We start from the raw sequence: 20,266 nt of genomic DNA on the forward strand, positions 1-20,266 counted from the left end.
TTCGAGATGAAATATGCATCCCATATTTGGATGACGTGTTAGTTTTCAGTAGGGATTTGGACCAGCACATCAAGGACGTTCGTCAGGTCCTTCAACGCCTTCGAGAAAAGGGTATAAAGCTGAAACCTGAAAAATGTATGATGTTTCAGCGCGAAGTTAGATTCCTGGGACAGGTCGTGTCTGCTGAAGGATGTCGAGTTGACGAAACGGATATCCTAGCTGTCAGCGGGTTAAAAGAGAAAAGACCGACGAACATTGGTGAGCTGAGGAAGATGCTAGGATTACTCGGTTATTACCGGAAGTACATCTCTGATTTTAGTCGACGTGCAAAACCACTCTACGATTTGTTGAGGGATACAGCTGATGAAGGAGAGAGGCCAACGAAGAAAAAGCGACCCAAGAAGCCTCCTCGAAAGGGCGGTCAGAAGTCCTCTAAGCAAGAAATTACCTGGACTGGTGAACATCAGTGCGCCTTAGAGGATCTGATTGATTGTCTGGGGAAGGCACCGGTCATGGCGTTTCCCGATTATGAGAAACCGTTTGTCATTCATTGTGATGCATCGTTGGAAGGTTTGGGGGCGGTTCTGTATCAGGTTCAGGCAAGTGGTAAGTTAGCTGTGGTTGCCTATGGGTCGCGTACTCTCACTCCTGCTGAGAAGAACTATCATTCGAGCAAGCTGGAATTTTTAGCATTACGTTGGGCGGTCACCGAGAGGTTCCACGACTTCCTGTACTACGCACCCCATTTCGAGGTTTATACAGACAATAATCCTCTCACCTATGCCCTAACAACCGCGAAGCTTGATGCAACCCGACAGCGATGGGTGGCTGAATTAGCTGATTACCAGTTCAAGATCTTCTATAAACCTGGAATCAGTAATACCGCGGCAGATGCTCTGTCAAGGCTTCCAATTAACATGGAGGAGTATGCGAAGCGATGTACCAGCACTTCCGGAGTTGAGGAACTCAAGGCATTAGCCCAGGTGTGATAAACAGCAATGCCGTACCGTATGGCTGGGAGACGAGTATTTCATCAGTCTTGACGAGGGTAGAACCGGAAAGGGTGGACGACGCTCTGGTTGGAGACGATATGTTACAATATACAAGGAAAGAGTTGGTGCAAGCCCAAGAGACAGACGTGGCTCTTGGCCGGTTCAAACAACTACTGATCACTGGAGAGAGACCAGGTCGGAAACAGCAGCAACAGATGAATGTGGATGTGAAACTCTGGCTGCGTGATTGGGATCGTTACAGTATTGACGAAGGTCTGGTGACCCGTTCCTGCAAATTACCTGATGGGCGACAAGTGGCACAGGTCTGTTTACCCGAGAGTCTGAGAAAAGTCGTTTACATGAAAAAATGGGACACCTTGGTGCTGGTCGAGTAACGGCACTGGCAAGGGAGAGGTTCTTCTGGCCCAGGATGGTTCGAGACGTCGGTCATTTTGTTCGAAATAAATGTGGATGTTTGAAGGACAGAAGACCTAACGTCACTCGGAGAGCGGAACTTAAACCGATCCAGACCAGTTGCCCATTCGAGTTGATTTCAATCGACTACATGCACCTGGAACGATCCAAAGGGGGATATGAATATATCTTGGTGATTGTAGACCACTACACCCGATTTGTCCAGGCTTACCCCACTCGGAATAAATCCGGGAAGACTGCCGCCGACAAGATATTTAATGACTTCATTCCAAGATTTGGGTTTCCAGCAAGGATCCATCATGATCAAGGTCGAGAGTTCGAGAATGACTTGTTTCGCAACTTGCAGAGATACAGTGGTATCGCACACTCTAGGACTACGCCGTATCATCCGTCAGGAAATGGTCAATGCGAACGGATGAACAGGACTATCTTGGGTATGTTGAGGACTTTGTCCCCTGATCAGAAGGCTGACTGGAAGGCCCATTTGAACCGGATTGTACATGCATATAACTGTACGGAACACGAGTCGACTGGCTACGCTCCCTTCTACCTCCTCTATGGACGGTCACCAAGACTACCTGTGGATGTGATATTTGGTTTACAACCAGAAGGAACACCAAAGAACGTGAAGGACTGGGTCGAAGGTCTGCATGAGGCTTACGACTTGGCCCAGAAGAAAATCACAAAGTCATCGAAAAAGTCCAAGGAGTACTACGACCGTGGACTTAAGAGTACGGTGCTCAAGCCTGGTGACCGTGTCCTTGTTAGGAACATGTCCGAACGAGGGGGACCTGGAAAGTTGAGGTCATTCTGGGAACGCAAGTTTCATGTTGTCAAGCGCCGAATGTCTGATGATTCGCCGGTCTACGAGGTTCAAGCCGAGGACGAATCCGACAGGTTACGCGTACTTCACCGTAATCTACTACTCCAGTGCGATTTCTTGCCGTTTGAAGGGAAACCTATGAAGGTACTAAAGACCCGTAGAGAAAGGACACGGAGGGCCAAAACTGCTGGAACGCAAAGCAGCGCCAGGGAGCAAGAAACAGGTTCAAGTGAGGAGGACAGCTTGTTAGAAGTCCCACTTCTCAGGTCCAGAGCCAACAAGAACAGGGCGTTGAACCCATCAGCTCCAGAATTTGTTCCAGAGGCCATGTCAGGAAATAGTAGGACTGACACAGAGGTACCTCAAGATGTCCAGAGTCCTGAAATTGAACCGTCGGTAGAAGAGGACCAAGCAGCAGTTTCCGAGGTAGAGCGAGGTGGCGAGATTCAGGTCCCGAGTAGTGACACGTCAGAAGGAGGAGAATCCTGGTCATCCGCTAGAGAATCGTCTGGTGAGGAGACCGATCCGTCATAACCGCCAACAAGAGATCGGAAACAAACAGAGAGACTGACTTACGATCATCTTGGGAAACCGTCGTCTTATGCCTGGTAGTAACTCATGTATTTGAAGACGAGTATATGTACTTTCAGTACGAAATGTTATTAAAAAAATTTTTTAATGTGTTTTAATTGTTTATTAAAGTGAATTGTCTGGTATCGCTATTTGAAAAGAATTTGTTACAGAATTCTATAGGTCAGTATGACCAGAGTATGGAATTCAGATAGTCGCAGATTTGCAAGGACTTTGAAAATTGGCCATTTTCGGGTCTATCACTATCTATACGGTAACAATGGGCTGTTGAGTAATATTATTTTCTCAGAATTCCACTAAAACTCTTTCCATTGTATTGAATTCAACAAGATGAGGAACATGGGTTTTTTTTTCCCTAATTCTAGAACAGGTAATGTATACCAAAGTTAAAACCTCCAATGTCGAGGACGACATTTGTTCAACGGGGGAAGTGTGTGACGAGGTAAAATATTGTTTATTTGGGGGGTACCATTTTTTTTAAAATACACGTATCAAAAATGGTGGTGTGCGACCCTGGAACTTAGTGCAGTAACCAAGGGGAGGTAAGACAGTACCCGGATGCTGACCTCATTCCTGAACCCGAAATAAACGAGTTAAGTCACACAAGTTTTCGTCTCCGTGTTTCAGGTAAGTTTTAGTATTGTAATCGAAACATCGGTCAGTTATATTGGTCCCCAGTATTGATAATATGTCGTTCTAGGAAATGGAAGAGGTTTTGGAAGTTGTCAGACCATATATTAGTGTTTATTGTTAATATTCTAAACCGCGTGGTCCAGCGGGGCTTTGTCCAGCATCCCGCCATTGTCCAGTGTAGCGTGGGTAAAGTGATGATATCGTTTTGTAATTGTACGGTGCCAAAAATTGTTATAAGTTGTAATGTAAGACAAGATTATTGTTGATATTAGTATTTTATGTTTATATTTCCGGATTACTGATTCTCTAACTTGAGATTTCGCTCGATTAAAACTTTTCCTTTGCTCGGTCGTCAACAACGCGAGTCTCGCAAATCACGAGTTGCCTCCCGTGGACCATCAGAAATAAGACCAATGTGTATTTTAATGTGATCGAATTACGAAATCACAAACGGGGAGAAATGCTAATACTCAGGAAAATATTTGTGTTTATCATGTTGTTACAAATTGTGAATATTATTATAAATTCATAATGTCATTGTCAGATGTTATAAAATGTGGATTGTTGGCATATTAATGAATGATGGGGAAAATAAGGCAATGAGTTAAAACCTGTGTTTCATAGTTATTTTGCTTCATTCTAAATTGATATAACAAACTTTATTTTTCTTAAATTAATATTGTATAAATAATTTCCTCGATCATAAATTATTCCTTTGATTTCATTTGAATTTTTTATAAATTTGCTATCGCTCATTAAACCTGGTTAAATAAAAGATGAATGATTCCTGTCAAGCATGACGCTTTAGTGGCATCATGTGATTCACTTCATGTTTAATACACAATGCTAAGTAAAACCTGCTATCGACCATGGAGAAACACAACAGTAAACTAGGTGAACCACAGCCCTTAAATACCTGGCTAGCCGTCATCATTCCCGCGTACTTAAATAGTGTGTGTAGGTTAGGCAACATTTCTATTAGGGTTAATGTAACAATCAGACAGTTATTTGAGTTCAATCCAATAAAAATGAGAACATTATCGAATGGAAATAATTGAAGTATTTCCAATATCTACATAATTTATGTAAGTATATATCTTACCTCCCTATCTTTCTCAATTCACCAACGATATTATGGCAATTAGCAGCCTATCTTTTATCGATTTCTTTACATTACTTCAATTATTTCTATGAAAAAAGACTAAAAATGAACACAAATTCATTAGTTTTGTCTTTTAATCTATGGAGTCTTATTATGGCTTTATTTTGGCGTTGTCTACTTTATAAGTTTTGTTTTGCATATAGATTATAAATGGAACATCACGATCGGAGTACAGACGACGTGAATTCAACAATGATAACATATGCTGTTCTTCATCAAATAGGCCAGGAATTTGAAGAAATTGATAAATTAATAAACAGTGAAATAAATAAATACAATTAAATCAAATGATTTATAAAAAGCAAAACTAAAAAAAATATATATTAAAAATCCTGTTAATAGAAATGACTAAAATGTAGAAAATAAATTAAAAAAGGATTAACAGGTACATTGTTAGGAATAGAACGGTAAACGACCAAAGTTTGTTGGTGTGGATCTAAGGTCTTGGCTGTTTATAACTCTGATAAGAATAAAACCCTGTGGCGATAATTTGCCCAACCAGGACATATGTTTTAATTAACTGTATTATAGGTGACTATTAGTCCGGATCTGCACGTCAATGCCGAGTCAGTATGTTACTGTAGTCTCCACGCCAACTAGCATACCGTAACACTAATGCCATTGGGCCTGACACTGTTTACCATTGTTGTCGCTATTATTTCGCTGTAATTATTTATAACAATACAATATATACTTGCCGACACCAGATATCGGCCTTTTTACGGCACGACAGGTTCGCCATAGCAACATCCCTACCTCTGCCTCATCAGATTGACTTATAAATTCCTAATGAAGAAATCGACTTCTTACCCCGAACCCATTGATTGGTCCAAATAAACACGACAGAACTACCCCCGCGTGCACGCTCAGGTCACCGCGGAGGTGAGTGTTTCCAGTATTGGAGTAACTTAACGAGTTCCCACAATCGCTGATACGGGTTTGGATGATACTTTACCTTTCAAGATGACTTGTGAATCGTGTATGGATTCTATATTTCCCTGTCACTAGGTAAAACAGAACTTTTACATGTGATACTGGCTTTAATTTAGCTCTGATATTTAATCTATTCTATATGGATTCTGTTTCGTTTGCTGTGGTATCGATTCAAGACAAGGAGGTGTTTCAGTCTTAATTCTTTTTTTGTTTTGTTTTTACCACAAAAGTCTTACTATTTAAAAAAGAGTGGTTTTAAAGTAAGAAATTTCGAAATCGTCACACTCACATGGTGCAAGAAGCGATATGAATAGTTCTACATAACACAGCGGAACCATGAGTCTAAGTAGGAGAGTTTCGAAGGACCAATCAAAGAGTAACGAGAAGATAACCAATACATCAAGAAAGGCATCCAAGGCATCTGTGAAGGATGTGAATGTGAAAAATAGTTCACAGGTACCGGTATTGACAAAACAAATATCCAAACGGTACATTAGTGGAGATTTCAATACCGCATCTCACAGGAGAAGTGTAAATAGTCGAGATACATTTGCCGGAAGTGCCTCCGCCGAAACCGATATACCGGAAGTATATGTAAGTGCAACACCGGATGCTGCTTTTGGTTTTCTAACAATTTGTGTTTTTATTTCCTTGCTTTGTCGATTTTTTAATGATTCTTTATTTATAACAATATTCTTATTTAATATCGGTTTCATCATTAATCGGATGATCGTTTAAGAAAATGCGATTGAACAAGTCAAAGAGGTATCGCTATCCTTGGGATAATAGTATTACATGTACAGTAGATAACTAAATCATAAAACGTGGTTTGATTTTCTTCATCACATATTATGTGGGTCATATGTATGATTAGGTAAATGGATTGAGCTGACCCCTGTATTTAATGTACATTGACAACACTGTATTTCATTCAATACTTTATTGTTCCACATAACTGATGACATTCTATTTATTTTGTCTTGTCTGCATAAAGTTTAACTTTTAATATAAATGTATAAACGAACGCTGGATTATCGATTGGACCAATATATTATTAAATGATGAATGTAATATCGATATAGCAAGCTATCTATCGTAACAAACATAATTAAGCGTGTAAAGAAGGTTTAAAAATGTTTTTGAAATATTTATACTCACCATAAATCTCTCGGCTCGGGTTTGAAAAAAAACCCATGTGAGGTCACAATATGCATGCTCCCCATTAATCCCTCTGCCATCGCGACTCCAAACAAGGACATTTTATGAATTTCCAAATAAATTGTATTGTTTTTATTGCTACTAAAGTGATGATGCACGTCATTCTGTACCAGATTAAAAAAATAACGGGGCCTCCATAGAACTACACGCTTGTATGATCCTCTTCCATTGCCACTACTCTAGAGCTTCTCAAAAGCTTAGATTTTCCTCACTCATTGGTTGTGTTATTTGTCTACTAGTGAATGTACAATCCTAAATGATAAACGTTTTAGGTTAGCTTGATAGAATACCACAAAGGAATATAATTGAACATCTTTTCTAACATCGGATGTGCAGTAATGTGTTTACTAAAGCCTAGAAACATCGCTAAGCTTAATGCAACTAACAGACTTAACCTGTTTCTGTGGAAAAGTAATAACAATAAGAAGCGACAAGACATTGTGTCTCTTAGGTAAGGTCATACATTTCCTCTAAATTAATCGTTATAATAGTTTTTTCCTAATATTGAGCATTAATTGAAATTAGAAAATATCAAGTTATAGCAAAAGATGTAAATATTATTTAACATTAAACTGTCTTGTGGAATCTTTGGTATAAATAGATGCCAGAGCTTTAAAGACAATCTTCATATTACGCGCTACAAAATGAAACAGCCCTTTTGACGGAGATCAGTGGCGTCACCATGTCAACATTAGTTATGTCATAATGGTGACGTTTTGGGTGTCATTTGTTTAAGAAATAACTTTAATAGATGTTTAATGTTATGGGAATATAGCACTTGTCTGTCTGTTGTAATTTTACGTCTTATCGACAGCCAGGGTCATTTAAGGACGTGCCAGGTTAAAATGGTGGAGGAAAGCCGGAGAAAAACCACCGACCAGCGGTCAGTACCTGGCGACTGCCCCACATGGGACTCGAATTCGCGACCCAGAGGTGGAGAGTTTGTGGTCATATGTTGGGACATCTTAACCACTCGGGCACCGCGGCCCCAGTAAATATAACACAATTTATTTTAATTTTTTTTTTAATATAACACAAAAAGTTAAGTGTACTCTAAATAAATCGCGAATGTAATAAAATCTATTCAAATTTATCCTTATAATTCAATGTAGCTCTTCAGTATTCAAAATTCCTTCTGGGACTCTTTTGTCTATGAAATCATTACGCTGTTATCTCAGCCAATAGATGCAATTTTACAAACGGCAACGCCATATTACATATTTTCCTTTATGGGCTGATAAAGTAAACAAAATGATTAAGCCAGTGAATTATACCAACATAGACTTCACTTTGGCTTTGTTAGGGTATATAGTAAAAGTGACAAGTGGATGTAAATAGATTTAACATATTTTATTGCAAATATATACAAAAGGATTGGGTACAAGTTTTATGCAACTTATATTGCCACCCTTTCCAAAATACTGAACAAATACAAAACATGATATGCAAAGTAATGAAATATATAAATATGATTAAATAGTAAATAAGAACACTTTGGAGAGAGAGAGAGAGAGAGAGAGGGAGAGGGGGGAGTAAGGAGAGGGAGATAATACAATGTCTTAAAATTGTAATAATAAATCGACTTAATCCATAAGCAAGCGTCGCCTTAGTACCAACTTGCCATAATATCTAAAATAACGTGATTTAAGTCGATTTCTAGATAACACAAAAATACACAAAAGAGATATCGAAAAGAACTGATAGGTGTATAACAATAAAGGTATTCGTCTAATATTAAAATCTTTTGCTTAATTTAATAAAGTTTTGAACATATAAAAATATGCCTGTGTTCGTTTCCAGAGACAGATCCTCATTTCCAAACAAGATTAAATTTAAATCAATAAGAACATTTAAATTCATATTATTTAGGCTTTCCAATAGCAAATTCCTTTCAACATTATAATTTTTACATTCGAAAAAAAAGTGATGTACACTCTCAGGGTATATAGTAAAAGTGACAAGTGGATGTAAATAGTTCATCATAAACTACACTTACTTACCACACACTTACAAAATGAACGTTAAACAAATAAATTGGCTGTTAAGCCAAATTAACCTCAAAATCATTTATAAGCTTAAAGGGGCATTAACCTAAAATAAGTTGTTTTATATGCTTAGATATGGTTTTCATGTGTTTATTGAATATCTTATTATAATGTTTGGTTATCTAAAAGACAGGAACACGTGAGGAATACCTACCCCAAAATGATAAAAATAGAGCGTCATATTCTATTTTTGGAACAAAAAACGAAAGCTGGTCGAAAGTGAGGTTATAATGAACAACAAACTTGCTGACACGACAAGAAATATCAGTTTTCCACATTTTCAGATGATTTTCTAATTTACGATTTAATTTGGTAATTAATACTTTAGTTCATCGTGTGTATGCTCAAACAGTAAAATTCTGATAAAATCACAATTTATTTCAAATAGCTGTCTTTCATTCACATTGGCTTAAAATTAAGTTCACCACCACCATGAACTCCTATTTTAAAAAATCTGTATTAGTAAAACTTCAGTCAACAGAAAAAATGAAAAAAGGTGAATAATCATGGACTTAAATTTAATTCAAATACGAATTTTATTGCATTTATCATCCAAAAAAGTAAACAATTTATATGAATCGAACTAACTAAACATATATTTGTCACAATTTCTTCGTTTCTGTTTATTTTGATTTTAGATTATTATTTGCAATCATTCGTTTCATGCAATTACTGTATAAAATGGACACGTATGCACTCGAATAGATTTGGACATTCAATCTGAATTGAGTTTTGTTTCTGATGACAACATAAAATAAGTAATACCTATTTTCATGAAAGTAAATAATCAAACACTTTTTCAACCTGCACTTCATTGATAAATTTTTATTTCACATTTGGTTGTAACACTTTTCTTACGAAAATCAATACCATTAGGATTGATACACCTGCCAACGTTACAATACTGGCGGAATGTACGCGTCGTTGCGAACAAAAATGCGTTGAAAGTGAAAGTCGTCTGTACCGTAAAGGTATTAACCAAGACAATTTACGTAAACAAAGAACTAAAAAACTGGAAATATGTATTAAAATAAAATAAAACCTCTACCCCGTCTTTAAATAACGTCTGTTACAACCCCAGTGCCGTGTAGGTGTATGATTGGTACACCAGGAATGTACTCTATAATTAATGGTCTCTCATGGTGCATGTATAGGGTCACATCGAGTAGACGGTATACATAATGTATAACTGTATGTATATCACCATGACAACAATATAGTATAGTAACAATATCAGATTATAAACTACAGAAATAAGGGGATAATCTTCACGGACAGGGGTTTTAGAATAATTTGTATTATAATCTTTCATCGTTTTTGCGCAAAGCAGTCGACAAAATTTACCCGCACTCGATCACTCGTTTGGCAACGGTACGGTTAAGGGGTTTCTGGTATTTTCATTTTTATACCAATAGGAATTAATATTCGGACAAGGTATTTACTTGCCACTACCTTCTCTTGTTCTTGATATACGTTGTCTATTTATATCGCCACCGTGTGGACAAACACGCAGTCACCTTCCCTAAGATTGTCTGATGAGTCTTTTAGATTAGGATAGAGCTCGATTTGTTTTTATTTTACTCTTTCATCGCCCTATCTGACATAATGAATCTGACTAACGACCAACTATCATACATCACAATGCATCTGTTAAAATATGCATTAAGTGGTTGTTTTGCCTTGAAATTCTGGGGGACAATCAATTAATCGATATTCTTTGAAACAATGGAATTTTACCATTTAGGAGGCTTGGTTTTACAACTAAATAACGTAAAATATCAAACTCAATGCACAGTGCGGTGTTCTCGCTGAAAACCCGTGGCCTGTAGTGTGCTTGGTACTTAAATATCAATGTTAAATTATTAACAATTTGATAGATAATTAAACCTTTATAGAACGTCACAGGGTAAGATCAGTACTTTTGGAGACGTTTATGAAAAATCTGATATATGGCATCACGCTTCAGTAAATCTGGGATGAAATTGCCCCGGGCCAATGACATCAAAAGACCCTGCTAGTTAAGGTTTTTGCTCTGAGTTGACATCTTCTACCAAGTATTCGTAAAAATAAATATTTTTATAAATAATTAAAAAACGAAATTAAATAAATTAATTTAATATCAGTCCGATTCATAATGACAGGAACAACGAACTGAACTTAATTCGGTTAATATTTTAACTACATGTATGTATCAGCCTCTTCCGTCTAAATTAAATTTTGTTTTGAATATGGAAAGTTACTTGAATCTGGGAAAACTGATACAGTTAAAAGTAAAGTGCATGTTATGATATGTAAATAATGTGTTATATTTATGAGGTTAGGTTTTAATTTCCCAAATGGGAGTCACACTTCTATGAAGTAGGTCAACCTAACACCAAGTCAAACAGAATACTTACGCTGCAGCTCCATCGAAATGTAAAGTGAAAACCGAAAAAAACTTCGTAAATAAAGATCACAACTATTCACGTGTAAATTAGTACCCATTCTATCCCATTACATAATGTCTGATCAATGTTGCCGTGTGCTTTTATTGACATCAAAAATATTTCTAATGACTAATTGATGGTTTCCAACAGTTATGGCAAGGATCGGATGAGGGAAAAATACAGTATATATATATTTATATGTACCAATGTCATTCACGTTTAGATTATACTTCCCTATCTGTAAGATATGTAAAGGTATCGTCACCATGACAACGTTTGTATAGTTCGTTCGACCTCAAAATATTACTATAACTGTTACTTATCTTGAGGTAAGGAGGTTGGGAATATGTTTGAATAAGATTTTGAAAAAAAACCTTGTACGAACAACCTTTATAACCAAATAAAATATCAAAATAAGCGATACTTCATCACTGCTGAAACCTGAAACAAATATGTTTTTCATTCTTTTAGAAAATGAGGTCACTCATTTATACATAACAACACACACTGACAGGACTTCCCAAAGCTGTTTATATAATATGTAATATTAAGTATACTAAATTTTCTTCATAATTGACGTGTTTTCATACTCACATTATATTACATATATTATTTTGGGATGTGGCAGAAAGTTGGTTCATATCTAGCGGGATTTTAATATATCTGAGTTCAGTATGAATGTATGCACGAGTAACCCCCTCGCTTCATAGGAAATAATTAACAGCGCCAAGGCTTTGTTCCTTTCAATCGATAACAGATACAATCCAAAATTGAATGCTTTCGACTTTGTAACGATAACAATATGTAACAAAAGACAAAAAAAAAAAATCGTTAGAATATTATTTTTTTTGCCACCATGTTGTGATGTTAACTCATAATTAATTTATACTATGCACTGTCGGTTAGACGGCTTTTCTAGTGTTTTGTCGTCATTTGATGTGGTATTGTCATCACTGCATGTGAATTCATGTCGGTCAGTTATTATACTTATCTCCTATCACTTTTACTTGTCACATGGGGATAAAACATAATTTGAATCTTTACCAAAGATGTACATATCTTACATCTTTTCCCACATTTTAGATTATTTATCACATAATTTGCCTAATATCTAGTTATTGTGTCCTTAGACCGTAGGGTTTCATAGTTAGATGTTAATGTTCATCCCATTTTACCTTGGTTTTAAGAAGCACATTTAAGACTGCCAGTTATTATGTGAATTAACTGCATTAGCTTCCAATTAGTCTAGAACATATTAAAGTACCAATATCCGTATCTGTCTTATCTTTTAATGATTTAGAAGATTGTTGAAGAAATATCCTGTTGTAAATCATGCAGAGACAGGACTTAATCTAAGTCAAGATGAGCGATAATGATTCGGAAACGTTTGATAAAAAAACAAATAAACATTGAATATCGTCAGGTTTACAATAATCGTAACTTCTATGGCGACCAGTTGAAATTTAAGGCATATTTACAACTATCGACATTAAATAACTACTGTGCCAAAGTTATTAAGAAATCATTATAACTATTATTTGCAATAACTTAATTTCAACTACATCTGCAAATACTAACACTATCGGGGTCGAATCTAACTTGACTTTTTGTTGATAGTTACGTACAGTATAGTGTGGCTTTGAATTACATCTGCTGTTATATACACTTTCCAGTAATTACATACTCACACAACACAAACCCAAACCAATGACAGCGAATGACATTGTTTTCTCATTGGATATGCTGCTAATTTCCACTTTAATTATTCACATGGATTATAATGAGTATATATAAATACAGACACGTTAATTTCACCAACGTGTTCCGCTTCATTGAGCCAATCTATAATTTTTCTCGAACATATACGCATGGTGAATTTCCCAATTAAGGTGGTTCCCATGCAACGGATGCGGTCGTATGCCGCGGTGTAAGTGTCGCCACGGGGTACAGACTAATACAGGTGCCAATGGAACTGTTTGTAGGGTGAAATAATTCCGGATAATTACGTTTCATAATGGCGGAAAAATATCGACATATAGGAAGATATGTGGACGAAAACTTGCCTCTTGAAAATTTGTCAGTGGTGAGTAATATACTATATTATGATAAGATGTATTCAAATGGTTAATATTTAATACATGCATTTAAAGTAAAGTTAACATTATATCGCATAAAGTGAACCAGCGTACTTCATGGAAAATGTTAGTTAATCAGTTATCTAGACGGGATGCGTTAGAAAATCATTTCATTGATAAAATATGTGAGTTAGTTGTAAGAAATATTCTTTTATCCTAAAATACTTCGGTTGGCTGATTTTGTTTTTCTGTTAGCCTGAACATCAATTCCAGATTTCCATATTTTTACAGATTGTTATTTGTCAGGGGTATCTCGTGTGGACTGCATGTAAGTGTGAGTGCGTGTGTACTGTAGAATGATGTATGATGTCAGCCATGGTATAGCCGATGAGATGACAATATTATAAAATTGACCAGCAACCTTAAACACTGAAATTTAATCTTGTTTGGTTTAGATAAAAGGCGTTTGATAGAAACAAAGTTTTCAAAAACTCTTAAAGCCTGTTTTCCTGACATGATTTGGTACCGGAACGTTTGAATGGTCAGAACGAGGCATGCCGAGCGCTGACCAGACTCACTTGGACAAGCTTTTCCCTGGGTAATAAATTTATCCATATAAATTTGAATCACCCAGATTGTTTTACTGATGATGTGGTACGCATCAGATAATTTTCCAAATTAAGTGATGTGACCGGTGAACAGGTAAACCTTGACAATGAATGCTACTATTTAGTATTTGCGTAGCAGATATACCTATGTCGTTCAACAATATATAACAAGGTCCCACGATCCTCTTCGTATATATTGTCTTTGTGATATTTTTGTTTAAAAAAATCGGCTAAATGAAGTGAGGGTATTAAGACCTTCAACCACTAGACATCATACTGAACACGGTTGTTGTTCAGTGACTATAAAGGATACCACTCTCACATTCTCTTACAGCCTACCCATAGTATCAATTATTTATATCTTATTTGTATCCGGTCGATTTTACACCATCAACACAGGGGTATGTCTGTTGAAACAATATCAAGATTTAAGCAATGTCAAATTACTAAGAAATGTATTATTTTTATCCATAAATATATTATGTAAAATAGATACACGTGGCATATTTGGATGAAAATCAATATGACTTCATTGTTGCTCTTACGTATGTCTCATTTTTAATGGAATCATCGCTCAGTGGAGTCACAGTAACATGGAGTAAACCAATTAGCATTAAAACACATCAAATGGAATATTTTTAAGCGCCTTATCCATATCTATCTTCAAAGTTAATGCACAGTTGTTTGACATGAGTGAATTAAAAAAACCATTTTTTTTGTATAATCTTCTATTATCATAGCTCTTCTGAAATTTATAAACATTAATAAGATTTAACATGCTGAAAATTAATGCTATTAATTCACTAATTCATATATTTTATATTTATTTCCATTGCCATTCCATTGTCATCAGAAAAAACACTAAACTTAACATATATATCATATTGTGTCCCATTGACCGTACAATGAAGACACGTTGTGTTCCTTTGACTATACAGTGAATACGTGTTGTGTTCAATTGACTGAGAGTGAAGACATATTGTGTTCCATTGACTGTAAAGTGAAGACATAGTGTTTTGTATTGAATGAAAAATAAAGACAAACTGTGTTCAATTGACCGTTCAGTGAAGACACATTGTGTTCAATTGGCTGTATAGTGAAGACATATTGTGTTCCATTGACTGTACTGTGAATACGTGTTGTGTTCCATTGACTATACAGTGAAGACACATTGTGTTCCATTGACCGTACAGTTTAGACACATTGTGTTCCATTGGCCGTACAGTTTAGACACATTGTGTTCCATTGACCATACAGTAAAACATATTGTGTTCCATTGACCGTAAAATGAAGACACATTTAGTCCCGTTGACTGTACGGTGAAGACACATTGTGTTTCCTTGACTTACATTGAAGACATAATGTGTCACATTAACCGTACAATGAAGATATATTTTGTCCCGTTGACTGTACAATGAAGACACATTGTGTTCCATTAACTGTACAGTAAAGACATTTTATGTTCCATTGACCGTACAAAGAAGACAAATTTTGTACTTTAACGTGAAGACAAATTGTGTTCAATTGACCGTGCGATGAAGACACATTGTGTTCCATTGACCGTGCAATGAAGACACATCGTGTCCCATTGACCCTACAATTAAGACATATTGTGTCCCATTGACCGTGCAATGAAGACAAGTTTTGTCCCGTTGACTGTACATTGAAGACACATTGTGTTCTATCGACAGTACAATGAAGACATATTATGTACCATTGACTGTAGTGAATACATGTTGTTTTCCATTGACCGTAAAATGAAGACATGTTTTATCCGTTGACTGTACGGCGAAGACACATTGTGTTCCATTTACTTACAGTGAAGACATATTGTGTCCCATTGACCGTACAATGAAGACATATTTGACCCATTGACTGTACAGTGAAGACTCATTGTGTTCCATTGACCGTATAATGAAGACAAATTTTGTCCCTTGACTGTACAGTGAAGACACATCGTGTTCCATTGACTTACAGTGAAGACATTTTGTGTTCCATTGACCGTACAATGAAGACATATTTGGCCCAATGACTGTACAGTGAAGACTCATTGTGTTCCATTGACCGTACAATGAAGACAAATTTTGTCCCTTGACTGTACAGTGAAGACACATTGTGTTCCATTGACTTACAGTGAAGACATTTTGTGTTCCATTGACCGTACAATGAAGACAAATCGTGTTCCGTTGACAGTACTGTGAAGACATTTTGTGTCCCATTAACCGTACAATGAAGACAAATTGTGTCCCATTGACTGTAAAGTGAAGACACATCATTCTGTTCCATTGACCGTACGGTGAAAAGATATTGGGTTCCATTTACTGTATAGTGAAGACAAATTGTGTTCCGTTGACTGTACGGTGAAGACACATTGTGTTCCATTTACTTACAGTGAAGACATATTGTGTCCCTTTGACCGTACAATGAAGACATATTTGGCCCATTGACTGTACAGTAAAGACATTTTATGTTCCATTGACCGTAAAATGAAGACAAATTTTGTCCCGTTGACTGTACAGTGAAGTCATTTTGTGTTCCATTGACCGTAAAATGAAGACAAATTTTGTCCCGTTGACTGTACAGTGAAGACACATTGTGTTCCATTGACCGTATAATGAAGACAAATTGTGTCCCATTGACTGTAAAGTGAAGACACATCATTCTGTTCCATTGACCGTATTGTGAAGACATTTTGTGTCCCATTGACCGTACAATGAAGACAAATTGTGTTCCGTTGACAGTAGTGTGAAGACATTTTGTGTTCCATTGACCGTACAGTGAAAACATATTGTGTCCCATCGATCGTACAGTGAAACCATATTGTGTTCCATTGACCGTACAGTGAAGACATATTGTGTCCCATTGACTGTAAAGTGAATACATGTTGTGTTAGAGTTCGTGTCCGTGACACATAAACCTAGCACTGATCAACGGTGTAACATACTTCAAGGCAAACCGTTGTCTACGGACTAATGTTATTGTTATTTTAGATCTACACCATTGATTATAGCAAGTCATTTATTATCTCGGTCACGATTTTCCGGAGGTTATGTAACGAGAGATGTAGAACCTACCAATGTTGGTTTCAACACCTTATATATATTTATCTATAGTCATGCATGCATATATTATTGTGTATACTTCTGCGTTATCATGTATCATTACCGAGTTCCCCTGAGATATGTCCCAATTAATTCTAGTCCAACTAAACCGGTTATCTTATAAACAAACATGCTTTGTGGTATATTTATCTTTGGTTCTAGCAGAAAGTAATCACAACTTTATGTGATATGTTACATGGTATTGATTTCGTCTCTAACATTAAAGGTTTGTATATACAAATATATTGAACATCTGACATGAGTTTAGCTTCGTCTTATATTTAAGATACGAGTTTAGATTTTTCATTTTTTTTAAGTGTCTTTTTATCATATGACTAATTTTTTTGTTCATTTCTCCTGTTTGGAGATCGATCTACCAGTCAGTTGCGTATCACTAAATACCAAAAATTAGGTCAAGTACTAGTGTGCCTTGATAAAAAGTGCAGACAAAAAACCGGATATTTAAAAAAAGTTCTTATACAATCATGCATTTCATTTTCATACTTAAACATGTAAAGGATTTTAAATAAAGCGAAAAATGAAATCCAAGGAGAAATGTTTACATTAATTTTGTAGAGCATAATCAGCCTTTTTTAATATGACGACACTGTGACGTCACATATTGACATTTGTCGCGAAAATAATCCCAAAACAGCTATTTATGAATGCCGTCATGCTGGACTGTCGGATACATTTCCTCGGCCACTTAGAGTTATGTTTTTTTCAATTTTAGTTAAGTGATGAAAGACATATTTTCACCGATTATATGTAAGAATCTCTATAATTTGATGGTTTTATTATTGGATTGTTTTGCTGTTCATTTTTAATTCGTACTAAAATTCGTAGTGAAATAAAAATGCCAATCCCCATATTCTGGCGGGGATCCAAATCTCGCCATTTTTATGATAACAAGTGATAATTTGGTAATTATGACATAAGATGAGAAGCAAAATATCAGTAAGAAAAGAGGATAATCTTCATAACAATATCCAAACGATAACAGACCTTTTTTCCAGTACGGTTTATAGAAATGATGACAACTTCCTGTGAGGGTATCAAAGATATTGACTTGATAGAAAATGTTGTTTAAATGTTGTTTAGTGTGTATGATTCCACACGATGTTGAATGAGTGGCTTGGACATAACTTTACATGACACATGTATAATTTCATATCTACATTGAAATCGTCTAAATTTACCAAAATGGCGAAATATAGACACCCTACGGGAAAATTGTACCTGAAATCTAGAGGTATTGTAACGTTATTCATAGAAATTTATTCATTTAGACTATTAACTATATTTATTATTCTAACATTAAAATCTACTCTGGAAAAAACAGCAGTAAACACCGGCGGTATATGGACACCCGCTCTAGATATATCACACGTGTGTACTAAATAATATTTATGAAATGTTTTATTACATTGAAAAACACAGCTATTGACTAAAATAAAGTTGCCATTAAAATGGAATAAAAGCGTTGTGAAATAAGCTAATGTTTCCTCTTTGTATTTTCAGAGTGATATCCAGGGAGCCTACAGTGACGAGGAGGATGGTCAGCCCGGTAATCGTCCCTACACCGACTCCTACAGAGGTCATCCATTTACTCTCGGGGGCGAAAATAGGTTCAAAAAACATGGCGCTGACCCAAGTGACGGGTTTGTTAAAACGGTCCCGGCTTTACATCACGGAAAACAGAAAGACGACGGGACGAGAGCAAGTCTTGTGACATTCTATATCAGCGGGGATAGGAATTACAAAGGCTTACAACTGGCTGTGAGTAGTAAAACATGGCCGAATATCGAAAAGTTTAAAGATCATTTAACGAAAAAGATCGGAACAACCTGGCCTATTATGAACATTTACGCCATCCCGACTGGTGAACTGATTGATGATCTAATCAAATTGCAGAATAACCGGTCTTATATCGTATGTAAAGACTCCAAACCTCAGCTGGCAAAAATCGAGTATGGCTACTCACATGAGAAACACTGGATCACAAAGCCACCTTCAGCTGGCAAATTTCGCAAGAAAGATATTAGTATGCTCAAACAAAACGCGCCAGCAAACTCGCCATCTAAAAATAGACGGGTAATAACTATTATACAAAACAAAAATAGAATACGGAAAGAGAAAGTGATATTAAATCCGCAAACCTCAATGTCATTCGACCAGATTCTTAGTGACATGGGTGATATGATCAACATGAATGCCACAGCTTTATATCTATACAAGAAGCCGGAGACGAGGGTGAGTATCATGCAGCACTATTTTAATTATTCGTCTATGTGAACCCTGGCCCGACATCCCCAACCCTATCCTGATCCATCAGAATTACTCCACTTCGCTTCATTCCGTCATTTTTATAGAATAACTTCTCATCGTGTAACTCCTTCACTAACCGAGTGAAACGTAAGAAGTAACTCTGATAGATCAACCCCAAATCGGTAAACATTCTGAAGTAAAAAATTATAACATGTTTTGACTTATAACTTTACCAATGAAAAAGCTATTATTTATGATTGGCCAACAAAGCTCAGGATATTTTGCGTGATCCTAGAGCCTAGACTAGTACTGTTTTTGTGGAATTTTTTAAACCTAACAATTCTCTATATCTCTTATGTAAGCCTTTTCAAGATTATGAAACTAAAGAAACTAAGAATATATCTAAATGATTCGGCTTTACTTTTCTAAATTCACATGGAAAATTCTATGAATTGCTATTAAGTTTTAACCTCACATGAAAAACCTTATCATCTCTGATATGGATTTGTCAATAATCTTACAGGTATTCAACAAACTCATTTCACAGTAGAAAATATATTTATACTAAAACAATAACTAAACATTTAAAATCTCGTTAAATCCTCACAGATCAGGGTTTTACCCCCGCATTATCTACCTCCCTGAATATCATCTCTACTCTCGTTGTGGGCTGGTCGGTGTGGTTATCGTCCACAGATATTTTGAGACTGCCTCTGTATGCCATAAGATAGTGTGTGGTGTGTTGTATGTTTTGAGAGGCTGCGGTATATTAGTGTTGTAATAATAACTCTATCGCTATTTCTATAGCGCTGTCTCACTAAAGCATACTGCCTCAGACATTAAGCAGCAACCAGACCAATCACATTATAATTTAACTTATTATTAATTGTATGGACGCATAAACATTGCCTTTATAACCATATCTTAAAAAATATAATACATGTGTAACCATGGCC

At 36.2% G+C, this 20,266-nt stretch overlaps 1 protein-coding gene across 5 annotated transcripts in view; it reads left to right on the top strand.

The window, feature by feature from the left end:
- Window positions 1-20,266, top strand: part of LOC138322984 (echinoderm microtubule-associated protein-like 2) — a 107,949-nt gene that overhangs the window by 66,524 nt on the left and 21,159 nt on the right. For 3 of the 5 annotated variants that reach the window (XM_069267286.1, XM_069267269.1, XM_069267278.1), the window contains one exon: window positions 18,564-19,295. In XM_069267286.1, the coding sequence (XP_069123387.1) occupies window positions 18,564-19,295 (732 nt within the window). Of the gene's footprint in view, window positions 1-5,702; window positions 6,164-13,097; window positions 13,342-18,563; window positions 19,296-20,266 lie in introns of those variants that run through there. The other 2 variants (XM_069267295.1, XM_069267304.1) reach the window with 2 other exon arrangements.

Source organism: Argopecten irradians, chromosome 1 (genome assembly GCF_041381155.1).
Source record: "Argopecten irradians isolate NY chromosome 1, Ai_NY, whole genome shotgun sequence".
NCBI classification, from domain to species: domain Eukaryota; kingdom Metazoa; phylum Mollusca; class Bivalvia; order Pectinida; family Pectinidae; genus Argopecten; species Argopecten irradians.